Source organism: Carcharhinus amblyrhynchos, unplaced genomic scaffold, assembly GCF_965287045.1.
Source record: "Carcharhinus amblyrhynchos unplaced genomic scaffold, sCarAmb.v2.hapA scaffold_62, whole genome shotgun sequence".
Lineage (NCBI taxonomy): Eukaryota > Metazoa > Chordata > Chondrichthyes > Carcharhiniformes > Carcharhinidae > Carcharhinus > Carcharhinus amblyrhynchos.
The window spans coordinates 917,501-938,005 of record NW_027649802.1 but is presented as its reverse complement, the minus strand read 5'-3'; the positions used below and the strand labels follow the sequence as shown (position 1 = coordinate 938,005).

The 20,505-nt window shown below is 45.5% G+C and overlaps 1 protein-coding gene across 1 annotated transcript in view; it reads left to right on the top strand.

Moving 5' to 3' along the window:
• The window catches only part of LOC145337701 (NACHT, LRR and PYD domains-containing protein 3-like), a 45,957-nt gene that overhangs the window by 23,759 nt on the left and 1,693 nt on the right, over positions 1–20,505 (top strand). Inside the window, exons 7-8 of the mRNA XM_080182533.1 lie at positions 17,802–17,972; positions 19,529–19,696. Coding sequence (XP_080038659.1) covers positions 17,802–17,972; positions 19,529–19,696 — 339 coding nt within the window. The remainder of the gene's footprint in view (positions 1–17,801; positions 17,973–19,528; positions 19,697–20,505) is intronic.

The following is a 20,505-nucleotide window of genomic DNA, read 5'->3' as shown; positions in this document are numbered from 1 at the left end:
GTTTGCCTTCTTGACCACCTCATCCACCTGTGTTACCATTTTAGGGATCTGTAGACTTGTACACACAGATCCCTCTGTAGGTCAATGTTCCTATGGGTTCTTCCATTTACTGTATAAATCACTCAGATTGTCAAAAGTTGAAAAGAAGATTAGTTCACAGAATGTATTCAGGTAATTTTCTGGAGAAGTACGTTCCAGTGCCAATCACAAAACAAGTTGTTTTAGACATGGTGATGTGTAAATGTGTGGTGTTTCCAACAAAAATAGATTCCTTTCATTTGAGAAACAGCAGCAGAAGTGTTCCAGCCATTACTAATTCAAGGATGGTATTAGATTAAGCGAAGATATGGCACCGGGTTTAACACTGCTGCCTCACAGCGTCAGGGACCCGGATTCATTCCAGTCTGGGCGACTGTCTGTGGAGTTTGCACATTCTCCCCATGTCTGTGTGGGTTTCCTCCGGCTGCTCCTGTTCCCTCCCACAGTCCAAAAAATGTGCAGGTTGGGTGGATTGGCCATGTTAAATTGCCTGTTAGTGTCCAAGATGTGTAGGTTAGGAGGATTAGCGACATATGCGGAGTTACAGGAAACCGGGCAGCTGCAGATCTATTAGTCTGACAGTGAGAGTATGGAAGATCCTATAATAATCTATAATAAAGAAAGTGAGAACAGAACACTTTGAAATTAATGGCAGGATTAGACAGGACCAACATGGATTTATGAAAGGCTGGTACGGTGACACAGTGGTTAGCATTGTTGTATCACAGCCACGGGCCCGGGTTCAATTCCAGCCTTGGGTGTCTGTGTGGAGTTTTTCCATTCTCCCCGTGTCTGTGTGTGTTTCCTCTGGGTGCTCCGGTTTCCTCCCACACTCCAAAGATATGCACGGTAGATGAATCGCCATCATAAAATTGTCTTTGGTGAACAAAGATGTGTAAATTAGGTGGATTAGCCCTTGTAAATTTGAGGTTATGGGGAGCGGACCTTGGTAAGATACTGCGTCAGAGTGTCTTGATCAGTGGAATGACGACCTCCTACAGGAGGGATTCTGTAGTTGGATGATTCACTCACTAGAGGTTATTAAAGAAAATTAGAGCACATGGGATTGGGAGCAATATACCAGCATGGATTGAGAACTGGTTAGTGGACAGAAACAAGGAGTTGGAATAAGTAGGTTATTTTTGGGTTATGATGTGGAGATGCCAGCGTTGGACTGGGACAAACACAGTACGAAGTGTCACAACACCAGGTTAAAGTCCAGCAGGTTTATTTGGTAGCAAGTTAGTGGCGTTTGCTTCCAAATAAACCTGATGGACTTTAACCTGGTGCTGTGAGAGAATTACCTGTTTTTGGATTGACAACCTTGAACTAGTGAAGTACGGCAGCTATCCAGAATCTATATCAATGATATGGATGTGGGGATCAAATGTAATATTTCCAAATTTGCGAATAATAGAAAACCATGTGGAAATCTGAATTGTGAGAAGGATGCAATGATGTTTGAAGGGGATGTGCAGAGGCTCAGGGAGTGGACAAATGTTTTCCAGCTGGACTACAAGTTGGAAATATGTGAGGTTATCGAATTGTGTAGGAAAAACAGACATTAAGACATCTCCAAATATATTTTGATGTCCTTGTCCATGAGGAACTGTAAGTGAAGATGAGAGCAGTTAAGATAACAAATGATATGTTAGCCATTATTCTAAGAGGATTTGAGTTGAGGAAAAAGATGTCTTCCTGTAATTATCTGCAGCCTTGCTGAGACCAACCTGGAGAATTGTGGACAGTTTTGGTCTCCTGACTGAAGCAAAGATGTACTTGGCATGTCAAGAAGGTTCATTAAAATAGGTCCAGGGACAGATGGGTTGTCCTCTGAGGAACAAAAACACTTTATTCTCAGGCCTTTAGAAGAATGATAGCTGAACTTATTCAAACCTACACTATTTTACAGGGTTCAATAGGCCAGATGCAGAAAGGATGTTTCCTCTTGCTGGAGGGTCTGAAACCTGGGACACAGTCTGAGAATAAGGGGCAGTTATTTAGGCTGAGATGAGGGGTATTTGTTTCCCATTAGAATGCTGGTGAATCAAGGAATGCAGGGATAATGTTGGAAATGGTGTTGAAGCAGAGGATCAGCCATGGTCACATTGAATGATGGAGTGGATTTGAAGGACAGAATGGATGATTCCTGCTCCTGTTTCTTAACGTTCTTATTGCAATAGGAATGGAAGGTAAGAGTAAGAAGGTTTTGCTGCAGTTTTACACGTCCTTCATTAGAACACAACTGGAGTAATGTGTATAGTGTTGCGTTATTTACCTAAAGGATAGAATTGTATTAGAACCAGTTCAGAGAGAGTTCACTTGGCTGATTCCTGGGATGGAGAGGTTTATTTTATGAGGAAAATTTGAGCAGATTGGAGCAAAATCTGTTAAAGCTCAGAAGATTAAAAGGTGATCACATTGAGTGGATGAGACAGAGTGGTTGCTGAGGGACTGTTTCTTCTCGTCCAGAACAAGGGGACAGTTTTCAAATGTAATTGTCAGTCCCTTAAGACTGAGATGAGGAGAAATTTATTTTTTAGATGGTTGCTGGTCAGTGGAATTCTCTTCCCTGGAGACTAGTGGAGGCAGAGTCATTGAATATATTCAAGGCTGAGTTAAGAATGATTTTGGATTGAGGACTGAATAGGGGTTACAGGGAGCGACGGGAAAAAGTTGTGACTACAATTAGAACAGCCGTGATGGAGTCTGCTCGAGGGGCTGAATGGCCTTCTGCTGCTCCTAGTTATTTTGTTCTGATCCCAATACGTCCTTCAGACTGCTCTCTGTGACCAGTGATGGATACACAAGCTCTATGTTTTATCCTCACCAGACACTCTCCTGTGTCCATTCATTAGGCCACCCACTCAACCCATCTCACCAGCAGTAATTACCCACTCTGTCCCCAGGCCTTCCTGATCCAGGACTTCATCTTCCATTGGTGTAAGGATGGCAAGACCTGGATGTCTCCACTCTTCTTCACTCATTCCCTGATGATGTTTGCTCTCTTTCCAAACACACACATTGTTCATCACTCATCAAACACATGCTCTAGCCCAGGGTTGTCCAACGTGTGGACCAAGGGGTGAATGTGACCCTCGAAGCCCCTCAATGCGGCCCCCGGAGCGAGTTTCCAGAGTCTCAGTCACACAGTTCAGTTTGAATGGAAGAATCTGTATGGAGCTGCTCCAATCACATGCCGTTTCTTTCCCATGTTTGCTGCTGATGGGTTTTTGAGCCAATCTGCAGCAAATGTGGGTGCAGGGTGTGGACATTGCTGGTTAGACCGGCATTCATTGCCCATCACTAATTACCCTCACATCCCCGAGGGGCCTGTAGCAGTCGGCAACACGCGCTGGTCTTGCCAGTGACACCCCTATCCATGAACAATTGAACAAAAACATACTTTGAGAGGTGGACAGGTGGTTTTCACCAGTAGACAAACCAGTGATAGTAATTTGTTTCATCATTCTTATACCCCAGGAGGCGGGACAGTAAGTTGCAATGAGGAAATAAGAATGGATATAGATAGGTTAGGAGAGTGGGCCAAAATCGGGCAGATGGACTTTAACATGAATAAGTGTGAGGTCGTACATTTCAGTTGGAGAAATGGCAGAGTGACTTATTATCCAAATGGGGAGAGACTTCAGGGTGCTGCAGTACAGAGGAATGTGGATGTCCTCGTTCATGAGTCCCAGTAAACTAGCATGTAGCTACAGCAGATAATAAAGGAAGTGAATGCGAATGAAAGGAATAAAATATTAAAGTAAGAAGGTATTGTTGCAGCGATACAAGGTGAGGCCGCACCTGGAGTATTGTGCACAGTTTTGGTCCCTTGTTTGAGGAAAGATGTAGTGGAATTGGAGACAGTTCAGAGGAGGTTCATTAGATTGATTCCAGAGGTGAGGGGTTTGTCGTATGAAGAGAGATCGAACAGTTTAGGCTCAGACTCTCTGGGATTTAGAAGAATGAGGGGAGATCAAATTGAAATATAGAAGCTGATAAAAGGTATGGATAAAGTAGCTTCCACTGGTGGGACATTCTAGGATGATAAATCCTCATTTTAGGATAAGGAGCAGCAAATTTAAAACAGAGTTGAGGAGAAACTACTTCTCCCAAAGGGTTCTGAATCTGTGGAATTCACTACCCCAAAGTGCAGTGGGTAAACTTACAAAGGATTTAGACAGATTTTTAATCGGTAATGGGTTGAAGGGTTATGGGGAGATGGCAGGAAAATGGGGATGAGGAGCGTATCAGCCATGATCGAATGGTGGAGCAGGCCCGATGGGCCAAATGGCCTAATTCTGCTCCTGTATCTTATGTACTGGTGAATTAATGAGCTGAAGACTCAGCTCAGCTGTCAATGGTAATAATCTCAGTACAGAATAATCAGAATTATATCCCTATTAATAATGGGCAGTGTTTTTAATAACACAAATAATGATACTACAAGTCCCATAGCTATCAATATTCGTGTTAGAAACTCTGTCCACTGTTAATAGACACATAACCAGCTTGGCAGTAAAATTAAAGACCATGAAATAAAACAGAGAATGGCAGCATGGATATGAAGTTATCTGTGAGACAGACAGGAGTGGGTGAACTGTACTCTTTCAGTTAGAGGAAGCTTACAGTGGCTTTTCCCAGCAATCAGTACAGTGTTACTGTGGCTAATTGTCTTTACATATATTAACAAATTAGACTTGGGTGTATCGAAAAATGAGATGTGAACCTGGTGAAGCTCCAGCACACGGCCACTTGCAGCCCAGAGAGTGGAAGCAGCATATGATAGACCGAGCTCTGGATCAGATCAGAGATCTGCAGTCTTGCCATATCCACTCATAAATAGTGTTAGACATGGAACAAATGTTGGACATGCTGCTAACATTAGGTGACACGGTGGCACAGTGGTCAGCACTGCTGCCTCACAGCGCCAGGGACCAGGGTTCAATTCCGACTTTGGGTGAATGTACGTGTGGAGTTTGCACATTCTCCCCATGTCTGTGTGGGTTTCCTTCGGGTGCTCTGGTTTCCTCCCACAGTCCAAAGATGTGCAGGTTCGGTTGATTGGCTGTGCTAAGTTGTCCCAAGCATTCTCAGGGTGTGTAGGTTAGGGGGATCAGTGGGCCATATATGTGGAGTTTCAGAGACAGGGCCTGGGTAAGATATTCTTTCAAAAAATTGGTGCAGACTCGATGGGCCCAATGGCCTCCTTCTGTACTCTGGGAATTCTATGATTCCAGAAACAAGCCACAAGAATCCCATCGTTACTGATGAGGGAGCCCAGACCATCAGTACAAACAACGAGGCTGAAACATTAGCAGCCACCTTCAGCCAGAAGTGCTGAGTAGAATGATTAATCTCAGCCTCCTCCTGAGGTCCCCAGCATTACAGATATCAATTTGATTCACTGTATGTGAGGTAAAGAAATGACTGAAGGCACTGCGTACTGTAAAATCTGCCAGCCTGGCAGTACCCCAGCAATGGTACTGAAGAATTGTGCTCCATAACTAGCCATTCCCCGAGCCAAGCTGTTCCAGTACAGCTACAACACTGGATCTACCGGACAATGGGGAACAAAGCAGGACAAATCCAATCTGGTGAATTACTACTCCATCAGTCTGCTCTTGATCATCAGAAAATGTGTCATCCTTCCAATGCCTCATGATCATCACTGCAGGAGTTCCTCAGGGTGATGTCCGAAGCCCAACCACCTTCAATTGCTTTATCAATGTCCATCCTTCCATTATAAGGTCAGAGTGAGGATGCTCACTAATGATTGTACAATGCTCAGTACTGTTCACAATTCCTCAGATACTGAAGCAGTCCATGTCCATAAACAGCAAGACCTGAACAAAACAGAAAATGCTGGAAAATCCCAGCATCCTGACAGCTTCTGTGGAGAGAGAACAGCGAACCCTTCGAATCTGGATGACTTTTCATCGGAGCTCGGGGGCTGAAGACCATTCAGGGTTAACCTGATAAATAACAAGTTTGTGTCAGTATGTTGTGTGCCAGGAGAGGACCATCTCAAACAGAAGGCAATCTAACCACATTCCCTTTACATTGAATGGCAGCACCATCACTGAATCCTTGACCATCAACATCCTGAGTGGTGGGGCCGCACTGGGACCATTGAACAGACACTGAACTGTAAACACTGTGGCTCCAAGGGTAGATCACAGTCTGGGAATTCAGAGATGAGGAACTCACCTCCTGTCTCCCAAATGCTTGTTCTCCACCAACAAGGCACAAGTCAGCAGTGTGATGGAATCCGCTCGTCTTACTGGAATGAGTGCAGCTTCAGAAATATTCAAGAAGCTCATCCGTGTCAGAGGAGCTGAATGGATCAGCAGGCCATCCACCAAATTAAACACTGACTCTCTCCATCACTGACACAGAGTGCCAGCAGTGTGTATCACATACAAGGTGGATTGTAGCAACTCACCAAATTTCCTGAGACAGCATGTTCCAAATGTGTACTAATTATCACCGAGATGGGCAAGGATATCAGAAGAATGGAACATCAACCAGCTTCAGATTCCTTTCCAAGCCACACACCATGCTGACTTGGAAAGTATTGCATTACCATCACTACTGTGGCATCATAATCCTGGATGTCCTTTCCGAATGGCATTGTACCAGGTGGCTGCAGAATTTAGGAAGATGGCTCACCACCCCCTTCTCAAGGGCAATTGGGAAGGGACTACAAGTGTTGGCATTCCCTGTAACACCATCATCCCATGAAAAAATGAAGACCAGCTCTACCCACTGAAGGATTGAGTAATTGTGCCTGTGTGTAACTCAAACTCAGTTACAGAGGAGAAACACAACAGCTGGGACAGGGCAACTAGAGTGACCATTGAGCAGGCCGGAGGGTTTCTAAAGATAGATCTGGTGGAACTATTCAATATACCCAGCGAGGGTCTCAATGTCCTGGTGTTGTTCTGTGTTCTGTACAACCTGGAGTTAGAGTGGAGAAGCTTTGAACAAAGTGTGATGCAATACAATGTTGACCAGATGCTTCATGATGAGGAACCCCATGGACCGCAGGCCAGGGACATGGGATATGTGTCAGGGAGGATGGAGATTCAGTAATACAGATATGTTTTCCATGGACCTTAACTCACACAGCCATTCAGTGTAATAAATCTCCCACCATCTCCAGCACTGTTACTGTTTCTGAGAATGTTTTATAATTTCCCTGGAGCCGTCACTACATGAAACAAAGGCATTGGAATTGTATTGAGCTCATTCAGTGCTGTATTTCCCATCTCACATTCTCAGTGAACTGTTAAAGACCCAGTAATATGGTGAAGGATTTATTTAGTGGTGTTCCATCTCTGAATTTACTGAAAATACAAACTTAACAAAGTGACCGGTAACAACAAAGTATAACCCTGTGAAACCCAAGGCAGCAACCCCACCATGACAACCACCCCCATCCCCACACTTTCCACTGAGCTACAGGCAGGATCTTTATCTCTCTCCTCTGGGAATTTCGATGACAGTGGCCTTTGTCCTCAGATTTCCTGAGTCCTGGAAGGATCCAGCCGACTGTGAATCCTGTGCACAGATACTGGAGTTGTTTCCATCATCATAGCTTCATGAGGTGTTTCTGTCACAGTCGGAGCAGAAGAGGACCCACTGCCCACACCAGGGGCATCCTGAGAGGGGCTCCCAAATGCTGCAGGCAGCCGCTCCTCTATCCATTCAGGGCAAACTGGACCCTCCCTGTTCAGCTGGGAAGTCCTGACAGTGACTCCAGGATCATTTTCCCATCCCTCCCACAGCCCGTGTCCCACAGAGCTCCTGGAGGTGGTGAGAACATGCAGCTCATGTGTATTTCCTGTGGGTGATATGCTGGATGTGACTCTCCATGAAGGTCACCAATCTCTCTGTGGAGGATGTTATTTGTGTTCATACCTGAGACATGGTAACACTGCTGGTCTGGATTGACTCCTCCATCCTTTGTGTATGGAAACACACAGCCTTTGGAAACTCCACCGGATGTTAAAATACCTTACACTGCAGCTCCAGTATCTGCTGCATTGTTAAAGACTCCAGTCACATTTCACCTTCCACAAGCGACTCTGCCCTCTCCCCTCAAGAGTGTGAGTGAACTCAGCTATTGCTGCCTCCATCAGCTGCTCGGGTTTGTGTGTGCTGTCCTGTGCTGCCAGATTGTAACCCCTTTGCTAATCGTGTGAGACAGTATCTGCTCTGGCGGATGTTATGGGGAATAATATGACAATCCATCCTCTAAGGACCCCTCCTCATCTTCAGAGCTGCACACCCGTCTCCCACTCACCACAGCTGTTGATCTGTGAGAGAGTGAAGAATGTTAGAGGGTAATGCACATTCCAACATGTCCTGGAGACTGTTCCTAACCCAGAGCTCCATCTGACCAATGGTGAACACACAAACACCAGGTTTTGGACTCAGCAGCAGAGTCTCTCCTGTGCCCATCACTCACTCACTCACTCTCTCTGGATCCACAACCCATCTCACCATTAGCGATTGCCCACCCAGCCTCCAGGTCTCCCAGTTCCAGCACTTCATCTTCCATTGGCATAAGGATGTCACAATCCAGACACTCTCACTCTTGGCTCCTTCTCTGACTCTCTGTGCCCTCTTCTACAAGCACATAAATTTCCATTGTTACTCACCCATCAAAGACACGCACAAGCCTATGGTGCTGCCAGACTGCCCATCATGGGCCCACCAGGATGGTCACTCAGTGTGGGCAGTGCAGCAGTCATCTCTGACTGACCGGAATCCTTCACAGAGAGGCTGACATGTTCCTGAAGATTGATGCTGCTGTTTGGACATTGCCAGTGTCTGGGTGGAGATGTTCTTTCCACAATTTCTCTTCCATCCTTATTCACATATCAGCCTGTAAGTTTAACGCTCACCTTGTCAGAACATATCAGGTTATTGATCCTTTTGCCTCACTGCAGCCACGTGCTGCCTGCTCTGGCCCTCGGCAGTTTCTATCCAGACTTGCTTGGGTTGATGTGACAGGTCTCCTCCTCCAGTCCTGAGGGAACAGAACCTCCCTCCAAACCGATATAGCCTTGAGAATTTCCAGGGAAGTGTCAGTGAATTGGGTTTAATCTGCCTTCTGCCATTTCAGCCCTTTGTTCATTAACCAGGACTCCCTCACTGCTCCCTTCAGAGCCTTTAAAAGTGCTGCTGGCTGCCTTTAAATCTGGTGCCAGCTTTGCCTGAATGGGATCTTCCCCTGCAGCCAGTGGTTAAGCTCTGGAATACACAGGGTTTTGGGGGAAGGTGGGGGAATGACACTTATTGAGTTGCTCATTCGGAGAGTCAGTACAGACACAATGGGCCGAATGGCCTCCTTCTGCTCTGTAACAATTCTGTGACTCTGCCTGTGCTGCCTGAGTGGACGGATTCCCCTAACCTGTCAGATATTAATGTGTCCGTTCTGGTTCTGTGTGGAGTTGGTTAGTTCAGTTGGTTTGGTGTCTGGAGTGTGATGTGGAATGATGCTAATGTTGAGGGTTTGGTCCTCGTACCGGCTGTGGGGGTTCATGGAGTCCCAACTCCTCCCAGTGCCCCACGTTTACTAAGTTTTATCCCTGAAGCTCCATGTAACAAATTGTCTCTCTCTCTATTGGAGAGAAATATTAATATTTCATTGAGGACTGTGGCTACGAACACTGTCCACTCAGGTTCGATCTTACTCACATCTGAACATCACACTCCAGGCATCTTTCTCCACACCCATTTCAACATCCTGATCTTCACGTGGGGGGGGGCTACTCCTCTTACCGGTCTCAGGCTGGGTCTGTAAAGACAAATGCCTCCTTGTCCGTATATGTTCAGTTCAGACCTCTTACACACTCTCACACTCTTTCATCACAGATGAACATCTACTGCACCTACTGTACTTTGACCCATTCTTTTAAGTTTGGTGATCTATTCCGGGGCTCTGGTCATTCCAGAGTTTAACCACTGACTGCAGGGGAAGATCCCATTCAGGCAAAGCTGGCACCAGATTTAAAGGCAGCCAGCAGCACTTTTAAAGGCTCTGAAGGGAGCAGTGAGGGAGCCCTGGTTAATGAACAAAGGCAGAAGGCAGATTAAACCCAATTCACTGACACTTCCCTGGAAATTCTCAAGGCTATATCGGTTTGGAGGGAGGTTCTGTTCCCTCAGGACTGGAGGAGGAGACCTGTCACCCTGAAGCTCCATGTAACAAATTGTCTCTCTCTCTATTGGAGAGAAATATTAATATTTCATTGGGGACTGTGGTTACTAACACTGTCCACACGGCAACATCACCAACTTCCAGCTGAAATATCGATACATTTCCAACCATTATCTTCACAGAATTGTTACGGTTCACAATGAGGCCATTTGGCCCATCGTGTCTGTACCAGCTCACCAAATTAGCATTAGGAATGTGTGTCATTCTCCAGCCTTTTTCTCGTATCCTCGCTCATTGTTTCTATTCAAATAATCATCTAATTCCTTTCTGACTGTTTCGAATCAGCCTCCCTCCACCACACTTCCCGGCTGTAATTCCAGACCCGAACCACTGGCAGTGTGAAAAAGGTTTCTCTCTCATCATCTTCAACCCCACCACACACTCCATTCCTGAGCCACTGACCATCCCATGTCTCTCCCTGTGACTCAGGGTAAGGACATGGGAATCCTGTGCTCTTCCCTTTCACCATCATCCTTTTTATCATTTAATCACTCCGACACTTCCATTTTATTCTTTCCTTGTCACCCGCCCATCCCCAGCTCCTTGTCACTTCAAACAATTTAATTCACTGCTACTTCCAAGTTCTAATTTTATCTAATTGAACTGAAACGAAATCTGTTTCTGTCTTCACAGATATTGTCTGACCTGATGAGAGTTTCCAACATATTTATTCATATTTCAGATTTACAGCATTAATATAATTTTGCCTTCTGTATGAACTGAAGTTGTGTTTCTTGAATGTCCCGCACTGTACATTATTATTGTTAATGATCTTATTCTTAAAAACACTGTGGATTTACCCTGATTCCTGTTATTTTTCTCTCTCTGATCTCCAGTCTCTATGGTAATGATCTCACCGATTTTTGTACCGAGGACCTGGCCTCTGCTCTCAGTACAAACCGCTCACTGATAGATCTGAATCTGGGTAACAATAAACTGGGAGATTCAGGAGTGAAACGGCTGTCTGTGGCTCTGAGGAATCCGGACTGTAAAATACAGATACTTGGAGTACTGTGTGCAGTTCTGGTCCCCGCATTACAAGAAAGATGTGGAGGCGTTGGAGAGGGTGCAGAGGAGGTTTACTAGGATGTTGCCTGGTATGGTGGGGAGGTCCTATGAGGAGAGACTGAGGGATTTAGGGTTGTTTTCGTTGGAAAGAAGGCGGCTAAGAGGGGATCTTATTGAAACATATAAGATGATTAGAGGTTTAGTTAGGGTGGATAGTGATAGCCGTTTTCCTCGGATGGAGAAAGCTAGCACGAGGGGGCATGGCTTTAAATTAAGGGGGGGTAGTTATAGGACGGATGTCAGGGGTAGGTTCATTACCCAGAGGGTGGTGAGGGATTGGAATGCCCTGCCTGCTGCAGTTGTAAATGCGTCTAGTTTGGGGGCGTTTAAGAGATCTCTGGATAGGTTTATGGACGAAAAGGGATTGGTTTAGGTTAGTGGGTCATTGTTTCTGTAACTGGTCGGCGCAACATTGTGGGCCGAAGGGCCTGTTCTGCGCTGTAATGTTCTATGTTCTATGTTCTATGGAGTAAGTAGCAGACTGTGTGAGATTGTGTTTATAATAACTGAATATTCAACAATATAATTTCACCACTGGTATTTGTATAAAAACACTGCCCATTACTATTGGTGTCAGTTATGAATAAGGAAAATTGTTTTTCCTCTGACTCCTGTTGCTTCTCTCTCTGATCCCTGAGCAATGGGATGTCAGTCCCACAGATCCTTATGTTGAGGGTGTGGGGGAATAATGTTATGGTTCACCCTCTGAGGTTCTCTCCCCCTCCTCAGATGTGCACAGCTCTCCCCGGACACAGGCCCTTCGGCCCATCAAGCCTGTGGCAGCGACTCATTCTTATTCAGACCCAGTACTTGTTGCTCATTCGCAGTTTCTATTCCTCTGTTCATCTCCCGTTCATGTTTCTATCGAGATAAACCTTGAACATTGGGAACGTGCCTGCTTCTGTCAACTTCACTGGCTGTACATTCGAGGCACCCACCACCCTCTGTGAAAACTTTCCCCGCACATCTCCTCTAAACTTTCCCCCTCTTGCCTTCAAACTGTCCCGTCCTGTAGTTGACCTTTCCACCCTGGGGAAAAGACTCCAACTATCAACCATATATCTGCCACTATCAGGTCACCCCTCAGCCTCTGTCTTTCCAGTGAAAATAATCCGAGTTTATTCAACTTCTCTTCATACCTTAACCAGACCAGGCAACATCCTTGTAAACCTTCTTTGGTTCTGAATATTGTTAGGGGCCTATAAATGATTCCCACAAGTGATCTTTTAACTTTGTTAATTCTTATCTGTACCCAAGCTGATTCTGCATCTTGATCATTGGAACTAAGTTCAACTCTCTCTACTTACATCATCTGTTACTAACAGCGAGACTCCACCACCATGTCCTGTCCTCCGTTTACTGTCATCTATTCACTCTCCCCTTCTCCAAAGCATCCACATCCTTCTGGGTGTCTGGCGATCAGCACTGCACTCAATATTCCATATTGGGCCTAACTAAAGTTTAATACAGCTGTAACATAACTTGCCAACTTTTATACTCGATGTCCTGGCCAATGAAGCGAGCATGCTGCATGTCTTATTGACCAAGTTATCCACCTGTGTTACCACTTTCAGGGGTCAGTGGACAAGTACACACAGATCCCTCTGTATGTCAGTGCTCCTGGTGTTTTACTCAGACAGGGAAGGCTGGGGGACAACCATGTGGAGTTCTATCAAATTATAAAACGAAGGAGAAAGCTTTCTTTCTCAGGGTCAATAACCAGTTGTATTGATTTAAGGCATTGAACAGGAATTCCAGAGGAGAATTGAAGATGACTCAGTGGTTAGCATTGCTGCCTCTCAACATCAGGGACCTTTGTTTAATTCCAGCCTCTGGTGACTGCCTGTGGAGTTTGCACGATCTCACCGTGTGTGCGGGTTTCTGTCAGGTACTCTGGTTTCTCCCACAGTCCAAACTAGTGTAGGTTAGGTGGATCGACCATGCTAAATTATCCCTTAGTGTCCTAAGGTGTGTAGTTTTGGTGGATTTGCCATGGTAAATATCCAGTGATAAGCAGTTGTGTGGGCCTGGTTAAGATGCATCTTCGGAGAGTCAGTGTAGAGTGGATGGGGCGATTGGGCCCCGTCTGCACAGTGGGGATTCTCTGGTTCTGTGGAAATGTTTTTTCACCCAGAGGGTAGTGGGAATCTGGATCTCACTGTCTGAAAGGGTGGTGGAGTCAGGAACACCCTCAACATTTAAGAAGCATTCAGACAAGCAGTTGAAATGCTTCAGGGTACAAGGCTATGGAGCATGTGCTGGTAATGGATTAGAATAGATTGGTGCTTGATGGCTGACACAGACACGGTGGGCCGAAGGGCCTCTTTCTGTGCTGAAAACCTCTATAAAGGCCCAGGGATTGGAAGTTATGAAGCAGAACCTGAATCTTCACTAATCCCTGTTATTTCTCTCTCTCAGATCCCAATGTAATGGAATATCAATCACATTGATTTTTGTGCCCTGGGTGTGGGGGAATAATTTAACGGTGACTCTGAGGAACCGTTCACATGTTTACAGGGGGACAGGTGTCACCCAGTCTCACAATCCTTGATTTATGAGGAAGGGGAAAGAGTGAATGGAGGCAATTGTTAAAACGCAGGCCAGAAACTCCAAGGTGTTTTGTGAAGTTAGCCTGGACCTTTGGTTTTACATTTGATTTTGGTATTGATGAGCATGAGGTGTTTCACTCCAGGTATGAATCAAGTGACCCACTAGGATGTTTTGTCAAATACAATTTATTTAAGAACGCTGTTAGAATATAACAACAAAAATTAGCATAACCTTTACCAATTGCAAGGCTTAAACATGACCCAGTATAACTCTTAACAGCTAGCTATCTCTGTTGTTCCAATATAAAGCAATACCCACAGACACACACCCTTCTCCAACATTAGTTAGCACAAAAACAAGTATGCTCACATGTTACCGATTTCCAGCTTTTTAACACTTCCAGACAGCCAACCGACAATTGTTTTCAGAGAAGGATTTAGCTTCCGAACAGCCCAATCACAGAGAGGTAACCCCAGTCTCTGACAGCTTCCAACACAGCAACACTTCAACAGCAAAAACTCCAACTTCAGAGAGGGAAACAGCACTGCTGTTTGTCTTAACTTCAAGCAGCTTCTGAAAGCAGAATAAAAACTAGAATGTTCTGTGAAAAATAGCTGTCCCTCGGTCACATGACATAACCTGTCAATCACCCACAATCAAGCTCTACTCTGCCATCCCAGGGGAACACTGAAGCAACACAACACTGCATTAGTTCAGATTAAAATCAACGTGATGTCAATTATACTGCTTCAGTAACAATAAAGGAAACCGGTTACAGATAGCACGGTGCGGACAGTATAACCTGCATAGAAACATGATTAAAATAGAAACTAGAAGCAGGAGTCGGCCATTTGGCCCTTCGAGCCTGCTCCTCCATTCATTTTGTTCATGGTTGGTCATTAAATTCAATATCCTTCAGTCCTCAATATATATCTTCAAGGAATAGTTATAATTCAGTGTACATTCCAACAAGTCCTTCAGCTGGTTCCATGTGACTGGTGATAGAACATAGAACATTCCAGCGCAGTACAGGCCCTTCGGCCCTCGATGTTGCGCCAACCAGTGGAACCAATCTAATGACCCTCTAACCTAAACTATTCCAATGTTATCCATACGCCTATCCACTGACCATTTGAACACCCTTAAAGTTGGCGAGTCCCCTGGGATGGCAGAGTAGAGCTTGATTGTGGGTGATTGACAGGTTATGTCAACTGCTGCAGGCAGGGCATTCCACGCCCTTACTACCCTCTGGGTAAAGAACCTACCTCTGACATCTTTCCTATAATTACCACCCCTTAATTTAAAGCCACGTCCCCTCGTGTTAGCCATCACCATCCGAGGAAAAAGGCTCTCACTGTCCACCCTATCTAACCCTCTGATCATCTTGTCTGCCTCAATTAGGTCACCTCGTAACCTTTTTCTCTCCAATGAAAATAACCTCAAGTCCCTCAGCCTTTCCTCATAAGACCTTCCCACCATACCAGGCAACATCCTGGTAAACCTCCTCTGCACCCTTTCCAATGCCTCCACATCTTCCTTATAATGCGGCGACCAGAACTGTACGCAATACTCCAAGTGCGGCCACACCAGAGTTTTGTACAGTTGCAACATGACCTCACGGCTCTGAAATTCAATCCCTCTACCAATAAAAGCTAACACACCGTACGCCTTCTTAACAACCTTATCAACCTGGGTGCCAACTTTCAGGGAGCTATGCACATGTACCCCGAGATCTCTCTGCTTGTCAACACTACTAAGAGTCCTTCCATTAGCCCTATATTCTGTACTCCTGTTACTCTTACCAAAGTGAATCACCTCACACTTTTCCGTATTAAACTCCATCTGCCACCTCTCAGCCCAGCTCTGCAGCTTATCTATGTCCCTCTGCAAACTGTAACATCCATCCTCACTGTCTACAACTCCTCCGACTTTGGTGTCATCAGCAAATTTACTAATCCATCCTTCTACACCTCATCTAGGTCATTTATAAAAATGACAAACAGCAGTGGCCCTAAAACAGATGGGCACACACGCTCTGTGTTGTGGGTACAAGAGAATCTCCTGCACCCATCATTTCAACCACTTCCGTCAGCTCCACAACAAATATCCTAAACAGTGATTTCCCACCCTGTCAGCTGTTCCCCCAGCTCCAGCACTTCGAATTCTAGGTGTAAGGATTACAAGATCTGGACGCTGTCACCATTTTCAGCTCATTTTTCTGGTGTTTTGTACTCTCTTATACAGACACATAAAGTTCCATTGTTACTCTTCCATCAAAGACACAAGCCTCTGCTGGCGACAACCTGACTGACCATCGTGTCTACACAGGGAAATGTCTCCTGCATGTGGCCATCCCATTCTCACAGTGCAAGTGTTATCTAACCAGAGCTCTGAAGAAAGATGGTGATTTGTCTTTGACAGTTGATGCTGCTGTCTAGACATTGCCTGGTCTTTCTACAGTTTCACTCTCATTCTCATTTGACCTCATATCCCTCTGCTTACATGTTATAGGATGCTTCACCACCTTGTCAGAACATAGCAGGTTCTTCATCCTTTTGCCTCACTGCAACCATATAACCCACGCCTGCTCAGGTCTCCGGCAATCTCCATCCCGTTATACTTGGATTGATGTGATAGATACTCTCCAGTCCTGAGAGAACAGAAATTTGCTCCAAACTCACGTAGCCTTGGGGAACACGACCAAGTGTTGCCAAGTACATCATTGAATTGAGTTTAACCTTCCTCCTCCTATTTCAGCCCTGTGTTCAGTAACCAGGCCTTCCTCACTGCTCTCTCCAGAGCTGCTGCCTATGAAATTGCTGCTGGTGCCAGCATTGCCTGAACCGGGACATCCCCTGCAGCGAGTGGTTAACGGCTGGAATTCACTGTCCGAGAGTGTGGTGGAGACACGTTCAGTTGAAAATTTCCACAGGGAATTGGATTATTATCTGAAAAGGAAGAATGTGCAGGGTTACCGGGAGAATTTGGGGGAATGACACTGAGTAAATTGCTGATTCAGAGAGTCAGTACAGACAGTGTGGGCCGAATGGTCTCCTTCTGCTCTGTAACAATTCTGTGATTCTACCTGAGAGAGATACCAATAGCCCTTAGTGGACACTGGTTAAATTATCTAACCCTGTTAACACTGCAACATCACCAGCTTCCAGTTAAAATATCAATACATTTCCAAACATTATCTTCACAGAATTATTACAGAGCTCCACAAGGTGAAATGTGTCTGCCCCGGCTCGCCAAACTAGTATTAGGAATTTGTCTCATTCTCCTGCCTTCTCCTCGTATCTTTACACATTGTTTCATTCGAATGTTCATCAACTGCCCTCTGTGATGCCTCGAATCAGCCTCCCTCCACCACACTTCCCGGCTGTAATTCCAGACCCGAACCACTGGCAGTGTGAAAAAGGTTTCTCTCTCATCATCTTCAACCCCACCACACACTCCATTCCTGAGCCACTGACCATCCCATGTCCCTCCCTGTGACTCAGGGTAAGGACATGGGAATCCTGTGCTCTTCCCTTTCACCATCATCCTTTTTATCATTTAATCACTCCGACACTTCCATTTTATTCTTTCCTTGTCACCCGCCCATCCCCAGCTCCCTGTCACTTCAAACAATTTAATTCACTGCTACTTCCAAGTTCGAATTGTAACTAATTGAACTGAAACTAAATCTGTTTCTGTCTTCACAGATATTTCCTGACCTGATGAGAGTTTCCAACATATTTATTCATATTTCAGATTTACAGCATTAATATAATTTTGCCTTCTGTATGAACTGAAATTGTGTTTCTTGAATGTCCCGTGCTGTATATTATTATTGTTAATGATCTTATTCTAAAAAACACTGTGGATTTACCCTGATTCCTGTTATTTTTCTCTCTCTGATCTCCAGTCTCTGGGGTAATGCTCTCACTGATTCTTGTGCCGAGGACCTGGCCTCTGCTCTCAGTACAAACCGCTCACTGATAGATCTGAATCTGGGTAACAATAAACTGGGAGATTCAGGAGTGAAACGGCTGTCTGTGGCTCTGAGGAATCCGGACTGTAAAATACAGACACTGCGGTAAGTAGCAGACTGTGTGAGATTGTGTTTATAATAACTGAATATTCAACAATATAATTTCACCACTGGTATTTGTATAAAAACACTGCCCATTACTATTGGTGTCAGTTATGAATAAGGAAAATTGTTTTTCCTCTGACTCCTGTTGCTTCTCTCTCTGATCCCTGAGCAATGGGATGTCAGTCCCACAGATCCTTATGTTGAGGGTGTGGGGGAATAATGTTATGGTTCACCCTCTGAGGTTCTCTCCTCCTCCTCAGATGTGTACAGCTCTCCCCGGACACAGCATCCATTGATTTGTGAAAGGGGGGAGAGTGAATAGATGACAGTAAATGGAGGACAGGACATGGTGGTGGAGTCTCGCTGTTAGTAACAGATGACAGTACAGCAGCAAGAGGTGAACTTAGTTCCAATGATCAAGATACAGAATCAGTTTGGGTAGAGATAAGAATTAACAAAGTTAAAAGGTCACTTGTGGGAATCATTTAATCGCCCCAAACAATATTCAGAATCTCTGACACAAGAACAAAGAACCATCCAACACAGTAACAGGCCCTTCAGCCCACCAAGCCCACGGCAACTCCGAACCCTTATTCAGACCCAGTACTTACTGTCCATTCGTGGTTTCTATTCCTCTGTCTCCTGTTCCTGTGTCTATAAAGATGTGTGTTGAACATTGGTAACATGTCTGCTTCCACCACCTCCATTGGCAGTACATTCCACACCCCACCACCCTCTGTGTGAGAACCTTCCCCACACGTCTCCCCTAAACTTTACCCCTCTCACCTTCATCCTGTACCCTCTTGTAGTTGACCATTCCACCCTGGAGAAAAGTCTCTGACTGTCCACCATGTCGATGCCTCTCATAATTGTGTAACCTCCATCAGGTCACCCCTCAGCCTCCCTTTTTGTACTGCAAACAATCCATGTTTATCCAATCTCTCCTCATACCTTAACCGCCCTTGACCAGGCTACATTCTGGTGAACATTCTTTGCACCCTCTCCAAAGCATCCCCATCCTTCTGGTAGTGTGGAGAACAGAACTGCAAGCAATATTCAAATGTGGCCAACTCAAGTTTCATTTGGCTTGCCAACTTGTCACCCTCACCACAAACTGCATTCCCAAACCACTGACCATCCCATGTCCCTCCCGAGCCACTCCGAGTAAGGACATGGGGATCCTGTGATTATGGTCCTGTCCCATCATCACTTTTACCATTTAATCACTCCTGTAATTCCAGTTTGTCCTTTCTTTGTTTCATCCCCAGCCACCCACCGCTGTCCCTTCAAACCTGTCAATTCACTGCCAGTTCCCAGTTCCAATGGAAGCTCAAACTTTACCCCTGTTTCTCTCTTCACAAATATTTCCCTAACCTGCTGAACATTTCCAGTTTATTTATATTTCATTTTCAGCATTGAGTATTTCCTCATTCTACAGAAATGCAAGTTGTGTTTTTGGAATGTCTCCTACAATACATTATTATTGTTATTAACAGTATTATATAAAACACTGGGGATTGACCCTGATTCCTGTTATTTCTCTCTCTGATCTCCAGTCTGTATAGAAACGCTCTCACAGATTCTTGTGCTGAGGATCTCGCCTCCGCTCTCCGTACAAACCAGACACTGAGGTTTCTGAACCTGGGATTAAACTCCTTCACAGATCAATCTGTCCCTGCTCTCCGCCGCCTCATACTGACCTGCAGGAGTCTGAAATGGATCTGGTGAGTGCTTGTGTTAATTTTTAGTGTAATAATTAAAATATAAATGGATTTAAAATATAAATGGGCCTGAATCTTCCAAGCAGCAGCAATGGTAAGCAGATTGCCGGAATGTGTGAAAATTCCCCCAACCTGAAACTGCTGCATATTTCTCCCAGAATCTTCAGCACAGTGACCCCGGGGAGCTCCATCAGAGCAGAGTCAGGGAAGAGAGAGCACACACCCTATTTACAGCACAGTGACCCCGGGGAGCTCCATCAGAGCAGAGTCGGGGAAGAGAGAGCACACACCCTATTTACAGCACAGTGACCCCGGGGAGATCCGTCAGAGCAGAGTCAGGGAAGAGAGAGCACACACCCTATTTACAGCACAGTGACCCCGGGGAGCTCCATCAGAGCAGAGTCGGGGAAGAGAGAGCACACACCCTATTTACAGCACAGTGACCCCGGGGAGCTCCGTCAGAGCAGAGTCGGGGAAGAGAGAGCACACACCCTATTTACAGCACAGTGACCCCGGGGAGCTCCATCAGAGCAGAGTCGGGGAAGAGAGAGCACACACCCTATTTACAGCACAGTGACCCCGGGGAGCTCCGTCAGAGCAGAGTCAGGGAAGAGAGAGCACACACCCTATTTACAGCACAGTGACCCCGGGGAGCTCCATCAGAGCAGAGTCGGGGAAGAGAGAGCACACACCCTATTTACAGCACAGTGACCCCGGGGAGCTCCGTGTTAGTTGATTGGGGTAGTGAATGGGTTGGTGTGTAGATGGATGAATGGTTAGTCAGGGAGCTGGGGAGAGGTTGGAGGATTAGT